General features: G+C 55.8%; 6 protein-coding genes across 6 annotated transcripts; 4 read left to right on the top strand and 2 right to left on the bottom strand.

The window, feature by feature from the left end:
* Window positions 1–800: 800 nt before the first annotated feature.
* F5144DRAFT_386336 (uncharacterized protein) lies at window positions 801–1,850 on the top strand. Its single transcript, XM_066784674.1, has one exon. It carries the CDS (start codon window positions 995–997, stop codon window positions 1,598–1,600), a length of 606 nt encoding a protein of 201 aa, XP_066638795.1. The 5' UTR covers window positions 801–994; the 3' UTR covers window positions 1,601–1,850.
* A 568-nt stretch (window positions 1,851–2,418) lies between these two features.
* F5144DRAFT_386344 (ABC-2 type transporter-domain-containing protein) lies at window positions 2,419–7,555 on the top strand. Its single transcript, XM_066784675.1, has 4 exons — window positions 2,419–3,269; window positions 3,335–6,343; window positions 6,455–7,178; window positions 7,239–7,555. The coding sequence occupies exons 1-4, from the start codon at window positions 2,519–2,521 to the stop codon at window positions 7,342–7,344; spliced, it is 4,590 nt and encodes a 1,529-aa protein (XP_066638794.1). The 5' UTR covers window positions 2,419–2,518; the 3' UTR covers window positions 7,345–7,555.
* Window positions 7,556–8,171: 616 nt separating this feature from the next.
* On the bottom strand, window positions 8,172–10,205 carry F5144DRAFT_386328 (surface antigen-domain-containing protein). The gene is made up of 4 exons (XM_066784673.1): window positions 10,077–10,205; window positions 9,846–9,917; window positions 9,588–9,774; window positions 8,172–9,511 (listed from the first exon to the last, which is right to left on the bottom strand). The coding sequence occupies exons 1-4, from the start codon at window positions 10,107–10,109 to the stop codon at window positions 8,265–8,267; spliced, it is 1,539 nt and encodes a 512-aa protein (XP_066638793.1). The 5' UTR covers window positions 10,110–10,205; the 3' UTR covers window positions 8,172–8,264.
* A 347-nt stretch (window positions 10,206–10,552) lies between these two features.
* Window positions 10,553–11,493, top strand: F5144DRAFT_596276 (ubiquitin-conjugating enzyme/RWD-like protein; the record flags this gene model as incomplete). Its single annotated transcript, XM_066790782.1, has 3 exons — window positions 10,553–10,579; window positions 10,652–10,731; window positions 10,800–11,493. 3 exons carry the CDS (start codon window positions 10,553–10,555, stop codon window positions 11,491–11,493), a joined length of 801 nt encoding a protein of 266 aa, XP_066638792.1.
* Window positions 11,494–12,735: 1,242 nt separating this feature from the next.
* Window positions 12,736–15,779, top strand: F5144DRAFT_660181 (glycoside hydrolase superfamily; the record flags this gene model as incomplete). Its single annotated transcript, XM_066793257.1, has 2 exons — window positions 12,736–15,688; window positions 15,719–15,779. Exons 1-2 carry the CDS (start codon window positions 13,161–13,163, stop codon window positions 15,777–15,779), a joined length of 2,589 nt encoding a protein of 862 aa, XP_066638791.1. The 5' UTR covers window positions 12,736–13,160.
* Window positions 15,780–15,861: 82 nt separating this feature from the next.
* Window positions 15,862–17,478, bottom strand: F5144DRAFT_660171 (NADP-dependent oxidoreductase domain-containing protein; the record flags this gene model as incomplete). The annotated part of the gene is made up of 2 exons (XM_066793256.1): window positions 16,108–17,478; window positions 15,862–16,038 (listed from the first exon to the last, which is right to left on the bottom strand). Exons 1-2 carry the CDS (start codon window positions 17,011–17,013, stop codon window positions 15,862–15,864), a joined length of 1,083 nt encoding a protein of 360 aa, XP_066638790.1. The 5' UTR covers window positions 17,014–17,478.
* Between the last annotated feature and the right edge of the window lie 95 nt (window positions 17,479–17,573).

The following is a 17,573-nucleotide window of genomic DNA, read 5'->3' as shown; positions in this document are numbered from 1 at the left end:
GATGTGGTGCCGCGGGATTCGGTTTGATGTGTAGGTAGGTATACAACGTACGCTTGAAGGCAAGTGTTCTTCCTCGTCATGACCCATGAGTCGCCGTCAATTTCCTACCGGCCAACGTATATAGCCTCCAGATGCTACGGTTTGGCCTTTGGCGAATTTACGGGGCAGGGTCTAATAATGGACGTAGAAATAAGTACCTACCTATGTAATGGTTGAGGCCGAAAACTTCTTTCCGAGCAGTAGCTGATTTGGCCCTGAACGTGGTAATACCCATCCTTATGCATTTGTTAACTACATATTGGGGGACGGATACGGCCCTGGATATAGTAAACTGGGGGATGTGTTTCAAGGTTGCGAGTTGACCCGGGACATGGTTTCCACCTTCTCCGGGCCCCGCCGGACGGCGCAACGTGGGGCCGATTCGGTGCGGTATAAGTGGGGCCGCTTCCTCCCCGCCATGCCGGCACACACAGCGTCATACTTCGGTTGGGGTAGTAGTTCATGGATGTCATTTCCGAACGTGAGTTGAGGAGCTTGCCAACCTCAACTTCCGGAAAATCAACAGTTTGGTAGGTTCCCTGCTCCCATCCCGGCGCTAAAAGCATATTGCCAAACTCGGAAAGCCTGAATGTGAACTGATAAAGTTGGTCTCTCAAAGTTTTTGAGGGCTCGTCTAAATTTTATAGCAACCGCAGGAGCCTGACTTGACCCGGCTTTTGTTTCCCTGGGCAGCGACGTTGTTTTGCCCAAGCCCTAGAGGAGAGAACTCGGCCTTACATACAATGACGGGAATGAGCCACCATTTCGGACCGTTGTTATGGCCGAGCAGTTGACACCGGGTAATCCCGAGCCTTACCTCCGTGGCAAGCCAACCAACGGGTCGTTGCCCCCCGCGCCGGAGAGATTCCATTGCTTTCTAGGAAGTACATTGGCCCCGAGGCCGTTCCTAGATATGAGGTCCCCCATCACATGCATCGGCTTCGTCATAGATTAAATGTTCTCAGGGTTGGATTACCGAAGAAATACCGTCGAATTAACTATTGTTAAAGCTGGAGAATTCTCCAACCGACGAGCCGACCTACGAAGATCGGACGGGAGGATCATGATGGACTTGTCGGTCGTTCCTTGTTCTGGTCGATTAGAGCATCATGGAAAAGGAGACGATCGATCGAAGAGATTCGCCTCACCTGGCCTTGGGCCGAGAACTTATTATCCATTTGTAAGAATGAACGGCCGCATGGCTTACTGTAGCATAGTCGAGAGCTCCGGTCCCTCCTCGCCATTGGCTCGATCGAGGCACGAAAGACTGAGACATGAGAGAGATGACCGTTCCCGGGAATTGGGGCGGTTTCGCGGCCGTGGACGATTTCCCGTTGCGTCGACCATCCTCCCGAGAGCACGGAGGCGGCACGGCGCGGAAGGTTTGCGGGCTGTCGGACAGTCCCAGACCCCGACGGAAGACCCACAGAAATTCGGGATGATGGGTTCGTCTTCGGATGACAGTTTCGCCGGTCAGCACCTTGGCATTTTGCATCGGCTTCAGACGAGCTCATTGGACAATCGGGCCCTGCCAAGAGCTGACGAGATTGGGGATTTTTGAGCAGATGGGGCACGCCATCGGGCATGAAATAATACAGGCAGCGAATGCCATCTGCCAGCCTGTGAGATAGGAGGTACGTAACGACGAGAAGCCCTTTTCAAAGATTGGGTCAAAATTCGACGAGTGGCGGCCACGGTTTGGGTTTTGAGCATTCCTCGAGGTTGCATCATGATGAATCATCATTGGGCCTGGAAGGGTCGGTTTCGCTTTTTGGGGCAACCGAACCTGGGCAGACCCACGGTTCAATTTTGTCACTAGTCCTGCCAAGCCTCCCTTTTCAGAATGATTCTTCGATCTCAACGGCCGAAACCAGGATTGCCAAACCTTCGTCAGATATGAGCAGAATAATCGGTGACTGAGCGACATGATTCTACGGATTTAGCCCAGCAATGAGACACGGGGTTAGTCCCGGCACGAGCGGAGGTTCAGCTTTGTGCGACCAAGATGCGCCATTGAGGTACATTTCTTTTTCACCAAGGCTGAATTGAGACCTTTCCCCATGTGGCACTTTGAACCCCACATTTCGATGCCGAGCCTTTTGTCGGGAACTTTTCCTCTGCGCTTGCCGCCAACGGGTCCCACAACGCATGCCAGGCGGCGCCCGAGGCAGTGCGCAATCCCGTTAGGAGGGTCCAACTCCACTCGGGTCTTGCGAAGACCCCGTCTCTCCAGCAGTCACTTTTATAACCCGCGAGGCCCCGGCTGTTCTAGGGGCTAATTATTTTGTTGGTTCGTTGTCGGGTCGTTGTCGCGTGTCACGCCTGTATCTTTTAGTTACACTGTTTTGTTCCTGTCATTCGTTCTCCGCCATTTTATTGTTCCCCAGATTGCGATCTCCACTGAGTTGGAAGCCACAGAATCTTGTGTAAGTGAGCGCGGCGTCCAATCGTGGTGGCGCATCGGCGCGACGGGCAACCCATGTCATTCACCGGCGCTGGTTCCTTTGGGAACTACGATTTGACGGCCCAGATGACCGGGTCGCCGCTTGCCCGGAAGACGACACACGAGCAGGAAGAGGAGGTGCCGACACCTGCCGGGTCTTCGCCAGGGCGCAATGAGAAGGGCGGCGGTACCCGTGCCACTTCGACGACGGAAGTTGCCGACGCCGATGGCTTAACTGAGAAGGACGCTACCGGTGCCGAGGATGGCGAGGATGACGATGATGCGATCGAGGAGGCCCGCCGTCACAGCATCGTGCAGGATTTGGCGAGGAAGTACACTGCCCAGTCGCACGCAGCCGTCGAAGGTGTCAACCCCTTTTCCTTCGCCTCCACGGATGAGGAGTCGCCATTGAACCCCCATGGACCCAATTTCAGCGCCCGTGCTTGGGCCAAGACCATGGCCAACGTGATTGCCGGCGAGGGGAACAAGTTCCGCACCACGGGTGTTGCCTTCCAGGACCTCAACGTTCACGGCTTCGGGTCAGCCACCGATTACCAGAAGGATGTCATCAATGTGTGGCTCGAGACAGTCGGCCTTGTCCGCAAGCTTACGGGGCACGGAAAGCGCCGGATCGATATCTTGCGCGACTTTGATGGCTTGGTTCGCAACGGCGAGATGTTGGTCGTTTTGGGCCCTCCCGGATCCGGTTGCACGACGTTTTTGAAGACGATCGCGGGCGACTATAACGGCATTTTCATGGATGACAACTCCTATTTCAACTACCAAGGTATGACTTCCACCTTGCTGGTGTTGTATTTGTCGTGGCATCTGTTTTGCTAACCTTTGCGCCAGGCATGACCGCTAAGGAGATGCACACCCACCACCGAGGCGAGGCCATCTATACTGCCGAGGTCGACACACACTTCCCTCAGTTAAGCGTTGGCGACACGCTCACTTTCGCTGCTCGTGCTCGTGCCCCACGCCAGTTACCCTCTGGTATTTCCAAGACGATGTTCGCCAACCACATGAGAGACGTGGTCATGGCTATGTTCGGCATTAGCCACACCATCGACACGCGCGTCGGCAATGAGTACATCCGTGGTGTCTCGGGTGGTGAGAGGAAGCGGGTCACCATCTCAGAGGCCGCTTTGTCTAATGCGCCGCTGCAATGTTGGGACAACAGCACCCGTGGTTTGGACAGCGCCAACGCCATCGAATTTTGCAAGACGTTGAGGTTGCAGACTGAGTTGTTCGGCAGCACTGCGTGTGTGTCTATCTACCAGGCGCCCCAGAGCGCCTACGATCTATTCGACAAGGCGATTGTGCTATACGAGGGCCGCCAGATCTTTTTCGGCAAAGCTAGCGACGCTAAACAGTACTTCATCAACCTCGGTTTCGACTGCCCCTCTCGCCAGACTACGCCAGACTTCCTCACGTCGATGACGAGCCCTCAGGAGCGCGTTGTGCGTCCCGGTTTCGAGGGGAAGGCCCCTCGCACCCCCGACGAGTTCGCGGCCGCTTGGAAGAACAGCTCCGAATACAAAAACCTACGGGCCGAGATTGAGGAGTACAAGCAGAGTCATCCGATCAATGGCCCCGATGCTGAAGCCTTCCGTGCCTCGAAGAAGGCCCAGCAGGCCAGGAGCCAGCGGTTGAAGTCGCCTTTCACCCTCTCCTACGTGCAGCAAATCCAGCTTTGCCTGTGGCGTGGATGGAGACGCTTGATGGGCGACCCAAGCTTGACTTTAGGAGCCTTGATAGGCAACTTCATCATGGCTCTGATCATCGCCAGCGTTTTCTACGACCTGCAGCCGAATACCGGCAGTTTCTACCAACGTGGTGCACTCCTGTTCTTCGCCTGTCTTATGAACGCTTTCGCTAGCGCCCTTGAGATTCTAACCCTGTACGCCCAACGCCCTATCGTCGAGAAGCATGACCGTTATGCGCTCTACCACCCGTCCGCCGAGGCCATCGCCTCGATGCTTTGCGACATGCCATACAAGGTTGCGAATACGATCGTGTTCAATCTCACCCTGTATTTCATGACCGGCTTGCGTCGTGAGCCCGGAGCTTTCTTCTTCTTCCTGCTCATTTCGTTCTGCACCGTCCTGACCATGTCCATGATCTTCCGGACGATTGCGAGCTCGTCGAGAACTCTTTCCCAGGCCATGGTGCCTGCCGCTCTCATCATTCTGGCACTGGTCATTTTCACCGGCTTCGTCATCCCAATCGACTACATGCTGGGCTGGTGCCGCTGGATCAACTACATCGACCCTTTGGCATATGCGTTCGAGTCCCTCATGGTCAACGAGTTTCACGGGCGCACCTTCGAGTGCACTCAGTACATCCCGGCCTTCGGATACGGAGATGGTGGACCCATGAACCGTGCGTGCTCTTCCATCGGGAATGTTCCCGGCGTCGGCTTCGTCAATGGCGACGATTACATCAACTTAGGATTCCAGTATTACCACATACATAAGTGGCGCAACCTGGGCATCATCTTCGTGTTTATGGCCGGCTTTCTCGCGTGTTACATGTTTTCTGCCGAGAATGTCGCCGCTCAAAAGAGCAAGGGCGAAGTGTTGGTCTTCCGCCGCGGCCACAAGCCGGCGTCCTTCAAGGAGAACAAGGGTGATGCCGAGTCTGGTGGTACACCTGTGGCGGGCCCTGTCGTGAAGGCTGCCGATGGCAACGTTTCTGACGGCCACGTGTCCGACAAGTCGGCCGGCATGCTGCAGAGGCAAACCAGCGTTTTCCACTGGAACAATGTTTGCTACGAAGTCAAGGTCAAGGGCGAGACACGACAGATTCTCAACAACGTCGACGGCTGGGTCAAGCCTGGAACTCTGACGGCTTTGATGGGCGTCTCGGGTGCCGGAAAAACAACTCTTCTTGACTGCTTGGCCGATAGAACTTCCATGGGCGTCATCACTGGTGAGATGCTTGTTGACGGCAACCCTAGAGACACCTCATTCCAGCGCAAGACGGGCTATGTCCAACAGCAAGATCTCCATCTCCAGACGACAACGGTTCGCGAGGCCCTGAACTTCAGCGCACTTCTCCGCCAACCTGCTCACGTCCCGCGTGCCGAGAAGCTTGCGTACGTCGACGAGGTTATCAAGCTCTTGGAGATGGAGGATTACGCCGATGCCGTCATTGGTGTCCCTGGTGAAGGTCTGAATGTGGAGCAAAGGAAGCGCCTCACCATCGGTGTCGAGTTGGCCGCCAAGCCGCCCCTGCTCCTGTTCGTTGATGAGCCGACTTCTGGTCTCGACAGCCAAACATCGTGGGCTATTCTTGACCTGCTTGAGAAGTTGACCAAGAGCGGCCAAGCTATTCTTTGCACCATTCACCAGCCTTCAGCCATGCTTTTCCAACGCTTCGATAGGCTTCTCTTCTTGGCCAAGGGTGGTAAGACGGTCTACTTCGGCGACATTGGTGAGAACTCTAAGACCATGACCTCCTACTTCGAGCGCAACAGCGGTGTTTCTTGCCCACAGGAGGCCAACCCGGCCGAGTGGATGCTTGAGGTTATCGGCGCTGCCCCGGGAAGCACCAGCAACGTCGACTGGCACCAGGCGTGGCGCGACAGCCCTGAGTATACTGGTGTCCAAACCGAGTTGCAACGCCTCAAGGCCGACGTCAAAGAGTCCACCCCGGTTAGCAATGACCCTGGTAGCTACCGCGAATTCGCCGCCTCTTTCACCCAACAACTTGTTCAGGTCACCCACCGTGTTTTCCAACAGTACTGGCGCACACCATCTTATATCTACTCGAAAGCTGCGTTGTGTGTTTTGGTTGCTCTCTTCATCGGCTTTGTCTTCTTCAAGGCCCCCAACACCCAACAGGGCATGCAGAATCGTAAGTCACATTTCTCACTGTTGCGCCCTCGGAGTCTTTTTCACTTGGTTGCGTAACCGGGAGGTTTTGGATACGCCGACTACGGAATAAAATGGGCTGACTTGATTTCAGAAATGTTCGCCATCTTCCAAATTCTTACTGTCTTTGGGCAGCTCGTCCAACAAACCATGCCGCACTTCGTCATTCAACGCTCACTGTACGAGGTCCGCGAGCGGCCATCCAAGGTGTACGGCTGGAAGGTCTTCATGCTTTCTCAGATCATCGTCGAGCTCCCTTGGAACACCCTTATGGGTGGGCTGATGTTCTTCTGCTGGTATTACCCCGTCGGCCTTTACGCCAACGCTGCGGATGCCGGTCAGACTGCCGAGCGCGGTGGGCTCATGTTCCTGCTTCTCGTCGCCTTCCTGCTCTTCACGTCTACCTTCACCGATTTCATTATCGCGGGTTTCGAGACGGCCGAAGCAGGTGGCAACATTGCCAACCTGCTCTTCATGCTGTGTCTGATTTTCTGCGGTGTTCTCGCCAACCCTAACACAATGCCGCGTTTCTGGATCTTCATGTACCGGGTCAGCCCCTTCACGTACCTGGTCAGCGCCATGCTATCAACAGCGGTGGCCAACACGGAAATCTTCTGCGCTGCCAACGAATTCATCAAGTTCGAGCCCACCAAGGGATTGGACTGCGGGGAGTATATGAAGGATTGGATAAGCCAAGCTGGCGGCTACCTCCAGGATCCCGCCAACGAGACCATGTGCTCGTACTGCCCCGTCAGGTACACCAACGACTACCTCGCGTCCGTGGGGTCGGACTACAGCGAAAGGTGGCGCAACTTTGGGTATGTGATATCACCAAGTCTCCCTTTCTTCGTCCACTTGAAGCTAACACGATATTTCAGCATCCTCTGGGCGTACATCATCTTCAACGTCTTTGCTGCCCTGGCTCTCTACTGGCTAGTCAGAGTACCGAAGAAGAAGCTGGGCGGCAAGAAGAAGAAGGAATAAACGCCTGATTTACTGCAACGGGAAGCCTGCAACGGGGGTATACCCGGCTGATCCCATTCGACACTTGGCTGTCATTCATGAGACGATGACTGAGAAGACCATCCATCGCTGCCATTTGTTCGGCATGTCTCATGACTTCTTCTTTTCGTACTTGTTTTGTTTTTTGGACAACTACATCTCCGTTATAATGGCTCTGCTCTGTACATATATGGCATGTTTATTTCTGTCTAATCTTAGAATAGATTCCAGCATTGGCGTGGGACGGCGCGTGTGTCATCTGCTTTTATTCCTAGTACATTAAAACTACACACTACTTAGATGAGACATCCATTCAAAACATTGGTCGACTCCTGGCTTCATTACGTCAGGGCTAGGTAGTTCTCATGAACAGTCTGAATGCTGGGCGTTTTTACACGCCTTGCTCATAAGGTGGCGGCCGCCTTCGATTTGGTCTGTTGTGAAGCGCGAGGTCCTAATTCTGGTGCTGTTTCTGCCCCCGGGCGCACCACCTCTGTGTCGAGGAAAGAGAAACGGCCATCAAGTAGCATCTGTTCCCTTGCGCAACCCCAATTTCCGCCCCGAACAAGGTGGGGAAATGCGCCCAGCAACACCATGGCCCATCCCCGCTCGGGAAACCTGCACAGGCGGTGCCCAAAAGGCGGCAAGTTAGGTAGTTGAAGGGAGGGTGAGCCGGCCAAAGAGCTATGAATCAAGAGGAATCCGAGAACGACCATAGACGATAATTATCCAAGCATTGGTGTTTCCCTTGTCCATGAAATTTGATCCTCGAACAGGACTAGGGGGGATCAGATACCTGTATCGCACAGAGGCGATGCCGGGCAAACAAAAGTCAGGATGTAGTGTTACAGTTCTATACAAATCGGTCGGGTCCCATGGCCCGTCACGTAGATTTATTAGGATTACAAGAAGTTGATGCCCACACCAACCTGTAACCCCTTCCGCCCTTCCTCCCCCTTGCGTAGGACGAGCGGCAGGCTAAAGTTCAGCTCGAACCGCGCTACGGGGTGGGCATACACCAGCCCGACGCCGGCCGCCAGGCTCGGCGGCCCGTTTGTGAGTTCGCCGACAGCCGACCTGACGCCCTTGAAGACGGTCGCCGAGTCCATGGCCAGCCCCTCCCTCCCCTTCTTTCCCGTGCCCTTGCTATTGAGCGCCACCAACCGTCCAGCATTCGCAAAAAGCTGCAGCCTGAGCGGCGAGTCCGGCCCCGTGCGGGGCAGCGGGAAGAGCGCGTTGACGCTCCCTGCGGCGAAGACGTCTCCGCCGACCGCATCGGCGCCGTCGTGAGGACCAATACCGCCGATCTTGAAACCCCGGACGTCGGTGGGACCACCGAGCTGGAAGCGGTCGTTGATGCGGCTCGGCTGGGTGGCGCCGGTGAGCGAATAGGCCAACGGGAGGGGGTACAGGAGGCCGAGACGAAGGCCGCCGCCGATGGAAACGCCCGACTTGCCCTGGCGGCCAGGGATCGTCAGAGGTAGCGCGCCAGACGCTTCGACTTCAGTCTTGGCGAAAGAGACATCGCCGTTCAGGGGGCCCCAACCGGCGAGCTCAGAGATGGAGCGGAGCAGATAGCCGTTTTGCGGCAACATCGCGTTGTCGCGGCGATCACGCGTGAAGGTGTGTGTTAGTGAGCTCTTGAGGGAGTCACCGGCATCAGCGCGGACGGTGGGCGAGGCTGTAGCGGCCAAACCGGTGAGTTGCCTCCAGGCACCCGAGTATGCAAGAGCATGAGTGTCGTTGTTCTCCGACAGCCACGCAAGCCGGATGTTCCCTCCGGTGAGTTGTTCTTCGTGTGATGCCCACGGCTTCTGTGTCATCGAGCGCAGCGCTTCCACGGAGAGCCGTAGATCGGGATTTCCGTTGACCGGGGCCGAGAGGGTAGCGTTGTAGGCGGATCTCGTCCGAGTCCCGGCACTCGCGTTGACCGAAAGGGTTTCGGCGCCGCCAAAGATGTTGCGTGCTACGACATTGGTGTAGGCAGATCCTTCGGCGTTACCAAAGTCGGTGCCGGCGCTGAACACTAGGCGTGACTTCTCTTTCACACGGATCGAGACGTCCAGTTCGGTCCTATCGCTCGGCGGCGCTGACTCGGAACGCGGGGCTTCGGACAGAAACACGCCAAATCCTTCCTCCTTGAAGATATCTTTCAGATCGCTGCTGTGTCAGCAAAAGTATCCTCTGATGACGCAATGGACAAAGCGAGCAAGGATATCGCGCACCGAATCGAGCGAGCTTCTTGGTGGCTGCAGTAATGCGGTCGAGAACCTGGCCCATTGTAGTCCCAGGAGGGGCAGTGTCCTCGATAACAGGCTGGAAGACATGGTCGAGCAAGCTCTTTCTAGTGTTGGTGGCGCCATGGACCTCGAGGGAGCTTATGGAGGCCGGTGCCAGGGCGTGCTCGTCGAGCTGTGGAACGGAACTTGGGTCAGCAACGGGAGTTGCGGGAGTTTGATGGGTTGGTTCGGGTTTGGGATTACCATCTGCGCTAAAGCAGCATTGGAAGGTTGCTCCGTACTTGTGTTGACGGCAGCGCTGGCCTTGTCGGCGGCCTGCAAGGGATGTCAGCTGGCTGAGCTAGAATTGGAGCTCTTTGTGGTTTGAAGCATATTTCTGTTTCGAGTTTGGATTGTGACGGGCGGGGGGGTTGGATTCCCGCTTGGTTGTTGACCGGGAGCTGGGAAATATGCGTTTAGTAAAATATAACTTACATGGCTACCGCCCAAGCCAAGAGAGGCGGACATTGCTGCTTCTCTCGGCGTCAACAATGGTCACGATTTCAGGTCGGAGGACTTCTTGGTGCTGCTTGCATCACAGCCGAAGTTGTTCGTCAGACCCGCAATCGGCCCCACAATTCTTTCACGGAGCGGAATGGGGCGGATGTTGAGCCTGGCGAGCCTGCTGGTCAGAGCGTCCTTTCTTTCAGCTGATGGCCAACAGGGTGTCGGGGGGCCCGCCGTCGTCATCCGGCCAAACTTGCAACTCTGGTATCCTCCTCCTACATTCCTTTTCGTAAATTCCCCGCACGTCATAGACTTTCGCTCGAAAACCGACGATTGACATCGATAACCTAGAGCAACTTCCGCGTCGCTCCTTCGTTCCTTTGACCCGTCACCTTCATCGTTCACTCCCACGCCCTCGCCGTTTGCAGCCCCTTTCTCAGCTATCGACTCGGCGGCCTCTAGACATGGCTAGTAGGGCAGCGCAGAAGCGCGTACGTATTCGCACCCCGCTGATAGGTTTTTTGGGAGAGTATTTGGCTAATGATTTTTTTCGACCTTCACAGTTGACGCGCGAGTATAAGAGCATCTCCGAAAACCCCCCACCATACATCACGGCACACCCCTCGGAAACCAACATATTAGAGTAAGGAAGAAACAAAGCAAAGCTAAAACTAGCCGCATCAGTTTGCGTACTGACCTGGGTATTCGAAGATGGCACTATATTATCACAGGTCCCGAGAACACGCCCTACCACAAGGGTCAGTACTGGGGCACGCTCATTTTCCCTCCGAACTACCCCTTCGCCCCGCCGGCGATCCGAATGCACACTCCCTCCGGTAGATTCCAGCCCTCCACCCGCCTGTGCCTCTCGATATCCGACTTTCACCCTCGATCGTTCAACCCGGCCTGGGAGGTATCAACAATCCTCATCGGCCTGCTTTCATTCATGACATCCGAGGAGATGACGACGGGCTCGGTGTCGGCCAGCCAAGCAGAACGAAAGTTTCTTGCGGCGCGTTCACGGTGGTGGAACTCAACGGGCGGCGGGTCGCACCTTAAGGCCGAGAAAGGCGCGGGCAAGGGGAATATCAAGGCTGGTGATGGCGGGGCCAAGTTCAAGTCAGAATGGCCTGAAGTAGACCAGGAGAACTGGAAGTGGATGCATGAGAACGATATCGACACGGCGACGGGGAACAAGACGGTCGAGAATGGCGGGCCTTCATGCGTACCCCAGCTTGGCATTCCCGCGTCCAGTGGCCACCAGGCGCACGTCGTCGTGGATGCGGTGATTCAACAGAGGGACGCCGGGCGGGGCTGGCTGTTCCAGAACAAGCTCTTCCTGATTGGCGGGGCCATATTCATGTACGTCTTGGTCGCTCGGTTGCTTGGGGAGGGGAACACATGAACATGGATCCAGTCGAGTTGGGGGCACGGGAGGGGCACGGCTAAGGTGTGTAGGTTGAGTGAGTGTTGGTGGTGGTGATACCTGGATGGATTGCTTTCGGTTTGATGGGCTGGGTCGCCAGGCTTGGGAAATGGGCGGTGTCATCGAAACCGATAGACTCGGGTCGAGCATCCACGTTGCCGCTGGTAAGGGACTGCCCATCCTAGCAACGAGCGCTTGAGATTTGTATAATACCCCTCCCCAATAGCTTTCAACATATTTACTAGTCTTCTACGTATCATATTTGGGTAGCATGAGCGGAAACCCACCCTTTCCGACGGCGTCGAAAGACAGCGTGGGCATTATCAGTCGGGTATGTTGTACATTTGAGAGGTAGGTAAGAGAGAAATTATATACCCCTATTTTTGTACTGCCGCTGAATCCCTCTCTTCCTTTTCCTTTTCCTTTTTCTTGTGATATTCGTTGTCCAAGTCCAATGGGCCACCGGGGACAGGCACTCTTTCTTGACCGTCAGGCTCCCAGCTCGCGATTTCCTCGTCGTATTGGTTGATCATGACGCATCTGCATTTTTCTAACCGCTTCTTGGTGGGATAATTGTGAAGAACGTAGATGTATTCGAATGCGTGGGGGCAGCGGTGATTCCCAAACTCCCTGTGGGTCGGGTTATAAACACTATGGCCGGAAGTGCTTTTGTTCATGCAAAACCACTTGCAGCATTTCATTCTGTCGGCTCTAAGTCGGTCGGGGTATAGATTCTTCCCGCCCAGGGTCCGGATCTCTTCCTTAGCTTCGTTGAGAAGGACTGTCTCCTCGTTGAGTGTGTAGTTGCAGCCTTTCACGGAACACCTGCTCCCCATGAATTCCGATACGTCTTTGAACTTCCGCTCCAAGAAGTCGATCTTGCCGGAGTGGTAAATGACATTCCCGTCTTCCGGCGACTCTGCGGGGCACATGTGCCGCCAGTAATATGCTGTAAAGTTTACCATGGTGTCGAGCTATATCAAGAGCGGTGTGTGCAAGGAAAAGTAGGTAGCATGGATTCACTTACTCCCGGCATGAAGAAACCATGGCCTTTAAGTACACACCTGCCTTTGTCCACTGATGCATTGCCAGGTTTGGATTACGTGGCTCGTGACCAACGTTGGCCCTCAAAAGCGGTGCTGGGCCTTCCAAGCAACAAAGCCTCGAGCCCATTCATGTGTTCATTTCCGGTCTTTGTTGTTTCGAGGAATGAGCCAACAAAATCATCGCTAACCAATGCATGTGCCTATAGAATGCAACTCGTGTCCCTAGGTAGGTAGGTAGCTAGCGACCGCCAGGGTGTTGAATGTTGATTGCATCATAAGAGTGTAACAAATGACAAGTAAACTTCTTCCTCCGTTGTTAGTAAACAAGCTGGTCCTCAAACCACGCTAGTTGCTACCTCGCAAACGCGTCGTGCTGCTTGGTGGAGTTCAAGGAATCAACAACGGGCCCTCGAGCAATTGATTGGCGATTCGGGTAACATCACCCCGATTCTCGGGCCATAGATGGCCCAGTGTGGACTTGAAGGAATGAGGAGTCGACCAACTTAAATACTCTTGATTTGACCAACCTTCCCCGACATCGGAAACCCCATTCCCTATTTCCTCCCATGTAGACCACAGAGTCACCAACAGGATTCCAACATGACGCAAGGCACAGTCCAAGTTCTTGCCTCCGGATGGGAGTTCAAGTGCGAAACAGATGAAAGATGGCTCCCCGTCTCGCAGGTCCCCAGCAACGTTCATATCGAGCTTCTGAACCACGGTTTGATTCCAGACCCTTTTAAAGACGTGAACGAGTTGGAAGTCTCGTGGGTTGCCGAACGGACGTGGTCCTACCGAACCCGCTTTGTGACGCCGAGCGATGGGCGAGTGCAGGGCTTCAAGACCGACCTGGTGTTTGAAGGGCTCGACACTTTTGCGACGGCGAGGTTAAATGGCAAGGTTATACTGCAGTCAGACAACATGTTTGTTGAGCATCGAGTCGACATCGGCAACCTTCTCGCGGATGGCACCGAGAACACTCTGGAGATCACGTTTGAGCCGGGACGGGATCGTGGGCTGGAGCTTGTCAAAGCTCACCCTGAACACGATTTCATTGTGCACCAGACCGAGGTCAGCCGGGGACCCGTCCGGAAAGCCCAGTATCATTGGGGTTGGGACTGGGGTCCGATCTTGTTGACATGTGGACCCTGGAAGCCCGTGAGGCTTGAGTGCTACGTCAGCAGGATAGAAGAGCTCAAGGTGGACTATGAGATTCACAGGAACCCGGGGGTGCCTACAGTCCTGGAAGCCACCATCCACGCCCACGTCTTGGGTCCTGTGGCAGAGCTCGAGGTGGATCTGCAATTCCCTGGAGGGCGCCTCGTTACTCTCAAAGACCGCAACGGCACACCCGCGGCACCGTCGTGGAAGTACTCATCCACCAAACTCAGCATCGAGGACCCAGATCTGTGGTGGCCGCGAGGCTATGGCCCACAGAACCTCTGCGAGCTGCGAGTTCGGGGCATTGCCGGCGACGGGTCAACGGTCCTGGCCGAGGAGCACCAGAAGATTGGCTTCCGCAAGGCCGAGCTGATCCAGGAGAAAGACCAGTTTGGAAAGTCGTTCTACTTCCGCGTCAACGGCGTGGACATCTTCTCGGGCGGCTCGTGCTGGATTCCCGCCGACAGCTTCCTCCCCCAAATCTCCGCTAAACGCTACCAAGACTGGATTCAGCTCCTCGCCGACGGCAACCAAAACATGATCCGGGTCTGGGGCGGCGGCATCTACGAGCCCGACGTCTTCTACACCGCTTGCGACGAACTAGGGATCCTCGTCTGGCAAGACTTCATGTTCGCCTGCGCCTCCTACCCAACCTACCCCGACTACCTCACCTCCATCACCACCGAAGCGCGCCAAAACATCCGCCGCCTTCGCCACCACCCCTCTATCATCCTCTGGTGCGGCAACAACGAAGACTACCAACTCATCGAGCGCTACCACCTCGAATACAACTTCACCGCGGACAAAGACCCCCAATCCTGGCTCCAATCCACCTTCCCCGCCCGCTACATCTACGAGCACCTCCTCCCCGCCCTCATCCACACCGAAACCCCCACCACCCCCTACCACCCCAGCAGCCCCTGGGGCAACGGCACCAGCACGACCCTGACAGTCGACCCCACCGTCGGCGACATCCACCAATGGGACCTGTGGAACGGCGCCGCCCGCCCCTGGCAGGCCCTCCCCAGCATGGGCGGGCGCTTCGTCAGCGAGTTCGGCATGATGGGGTACCCGGCCGCCGAGACGCTGCACGGCTTCGTCACCGACCCGGCCGAGCGCTATGTTGGTAGTCGCACGATGGACTTCCACAACAAGGCGGTGGTGCACGAGCGGCGCATGCTGGGGTACGTGGGGGAGAATTTTCGGGCGCAGGCGTGGGGGGGGGAGTTGGCGGCGTTTGCGCACCTGACGCAGGTTGTGCAGGCGGATGCGGTGGGCATGGGGTATAAGGTTTGGCGGAGGGGGTGGGGGGTGCAGGGGGCGCGAGGGTGTGGGGGGGTGTTGGTCTGGCAGTTGAATGATTGTTGGCCGGTGGTGTCGTGGGCGATTGTGGATTATTATTTGGTGAGGAAGCCGGTGTTTTATGCTATCAAGCGGGCGATGGCGCCGTTGGCGGTGGGGGTGACGCGCAAGTTTCATGATTGGACGGCGAGGCCGGCGGATGAGCTGTGGCGGAGGAATACGGGGCATGTGGACTCGCGTAAGATGTTGACGGATATTGAGTTGGATGTGTGGGTTGCGAGCTCGAAGCTGGAGGGTGTCAAGGGGAAGGTGGTTGTGCGGTTCGTGTCGGTTAAAACGGGGGAGGAGGTGAGGGAGCGGATCGAGGAGGAGGTTGAAGTGCAGCCTAACGGTTGTACTGAGGTGTTGATGGGGTACAAGTTTGACTGGGCCAAGGCGACGGTGGCCAAACCTGAGCACTTCGTCATCCAGGCAGCTTTGTGGGTGGATGGAACTCAGGTGAGCAGTGACACGTCGTGGCCCGACCCCATCAAGTATCTCGACTTCCCGGATAGGGGTGTCACGGTGAAGGATCGTGGCCAGGGGCTCATTGAGGTCTCTGCTGAGAAGCCGGTCAAGGGGTTTGTCTTTTCCGAGAGACAGGGCGTTAAGCTCAGTGACAACGGGTTTGATCTTCTACCTGGCGATGAGCCAAGATTGGTGCAGGTTGAGAATGGAGGGGATGATAAGTTGGGGTGGACATTCGTTGGTCGTTAAAAGTTTGGCATTGCTATTTCCTACTTACTCATATTGACCGATGGGTAATGCAATGAGTGCCATTCTTGGTTGAGCTAGCAATTTATGAGTGGCCACTGATAGCCTTCGGCTGGTAAAGCTCCTCGAGGTATTTCTCCTCTTCTTCCGTCAGCACTTTCCCTCTCGCGGAGATGGCCTCGTCTAGTCTTTCCACTTTGCTAAAACCGATGATGGGACTTGTGACACGCTTGTTGATCCAGGCCAGGGCAACATGTGAGATCTGGATATGTTAGTAACTGCCCAGGGGGCACAACGGTAGAGCACCCAGGGTGGGCCAGAAGAAACTCACCGGCCACTCGTGTTTATCCGCAAGTTCCACCGTGCGGTTGATTATGGTCAAGTCCGGCTCGACTGTCCCATGCGCCCCGGGCTGGTTATCCTTCTCCCCCTTGCTGCGGGCGGTGGTGCCGTATTGCTCCGGCCTACGAGCCAGGTGGCCTCTGCACAGCGGAGCCCAGGGCACCAAGCCCACGCCGGTGTCGTTGCAGAATCGGTTCATCTCGCGCTCCTCCTCCCGGTAGAGCAGGTTGTACTGGTTCTGCATGCTGACGAACTTGGTCCACCCGTTACGCTCGGCGCAGAACTGCATGCGCGCAAACTGGGTCCCCCACATGCTGCTGGCGCCGATGTAGCGGACTTTGCCCGACTGGACGAGATCGTGGAGCGCCTTCATAGTCTCCTCAATGGGCGTATTGGGGTCGAAGCGGTGAATCTGGAGCAGGTCGATGTATGGCGTGTCTAGGCGCTTCAGGGACGCCTCCACCTGGTTGAAGATGGCTGTGCGGGACAGACCAAAGTTGTTGATGTAGTCCTTGGAGGCGTTGAGCTGTTCCTTGAAAAAGAAGGCGCGCAGTTCGGGTTCCTCGCCAACGGCAAAGTAGCACTTGGTCATGATGACGACCTTCTCGCGGGGAATTTCGTACTTCTTGAGTGCCTTGCCGACAATGATCTCGGATGCGCCGTTTGAGTACATATTGGCCGTGTCCCAAGTGTTGAGGCCTCTGTCGTAGGCGGCCTTGAGAAGGGGGAGTGCCTCCTCCTCGCCGATGGCCCAGTCAAGGGTCCTCGGGTCGCCGAAGCTCATGCAGCCGAAGATGGGGACCGAGACGCGGAGGCCACTGTTCCCTAGGCGTCGATACTCGCATTTGGAGTTTTCAATCGACGCCTGGAGGCCAGGGGTCATGGAAGGAGCCATGGTTCCTGGGTTGGCTTGCTGGTTTGGTGGACTGTTACTTGTGGTGTGTCTCGGGGCAACTTTTGTCTCAGTTCCGACTGCGGGTGATCAAGCCACTCGACAAAAGGGGACAAGGAACTTCAATATATACACCGTCGCCAAGTTTCTGGCTTCATGGGTATGTAGTCATCGATGCTACCCCGCAGCGGGGATAACAGGTGTTAAGGAGTTAAGATGGGTGGGAAGTGGGGGTATGGTATGGACTCGGGTTGACGCTTCCGTGCATCTAATGGACTACGATGGATCCCGATGCAACTGCTTGGTAGGTGTGTGGAGCTAGCTCCGTCCATGCCGCTGCGAGCCGGACTCTCGCTTCCGAACCAGGTCGTTTTCATGAAATGGTGGGTACGAGCCCAAGAGATGTTGCCGATGACTCTCCTTAACTCCGGTGGTAGAACGACAAAGAAAGGCGGTTGGTCATCAATGGGGAAAAATAACCCAGGGATATTCGAGAAAAACATTCTAAAGTAAAAAGGGATTACCAAGCAGGTTCTGGATTTGGTTGTGAACCTTAGCCACTA

The sequence above is a fragment of the Chaetomium tenue genome (genome assembly GCF_020726465.1).
Source record: "Chaetomium tenue strain MPI-SDFR-AT-0079 chromosome Unknown F5144scaffold_7, whole genome shotgun sequence".
NCBI lineage: Eukaryota > Fungi > Ascomycota > Sordariomycetes > Sordariales > Chaetomiaceae > Chaetomium > Chaetomium tenue.
This window is presented reverse-complemented; position numbering and strand designations above follow the sequence as displayed.

Coding starts and splice junctions, on each gene's coding strand:
- F5144DRAFT_386336 (XM_066784674.1), top strand. CDS start 995: ATGTTCTCAGGGTTGGATTACCGAAGAAATACCGTCGAATTAACTATT.
- F5144DRAFT_386344 (XM_066784675.1), top strand. CDS start 2,519: ATGTCATTCACCGGCGCTGGTTCCTTTGGGAACTACGATTTGACGGCC. Junction 3,270..3,334: donor CTCCTATTTCAACTACCAAG/GTATGACTTCCA, acceptor CCTTTGCGCCAG/GCATGACCGCTAAGGAGATG. Junction 6,344..6,454: donor CCAACAGGGCATGCAGAATC/GTAAGTCACATT, acceptor ACTTGATTTCAG/AAATGTTCGCCATCTTCCAA.
- F5144DRAFT_386328 (XM_066784673.1), bottom strand. CDS start 10,109: ATGTCCGCCTCTCTTGGCTTGGGCGGTAGCCAT. Junction 9,918..10,076: donor TTGGCTTGGGCGGTAGCCAT/GTAAGTTATATT, acceptor CATCCCTTGCAG/GCCGCCGACAAGGCCAGCGC. Junction 9,775..9,845: donor ATGCTGCTTTAGCGCAGATG/GTAATCCCAAAC, acceptor TCCGTTCCACAG/CTCGACGAGCACGCCCTGGC.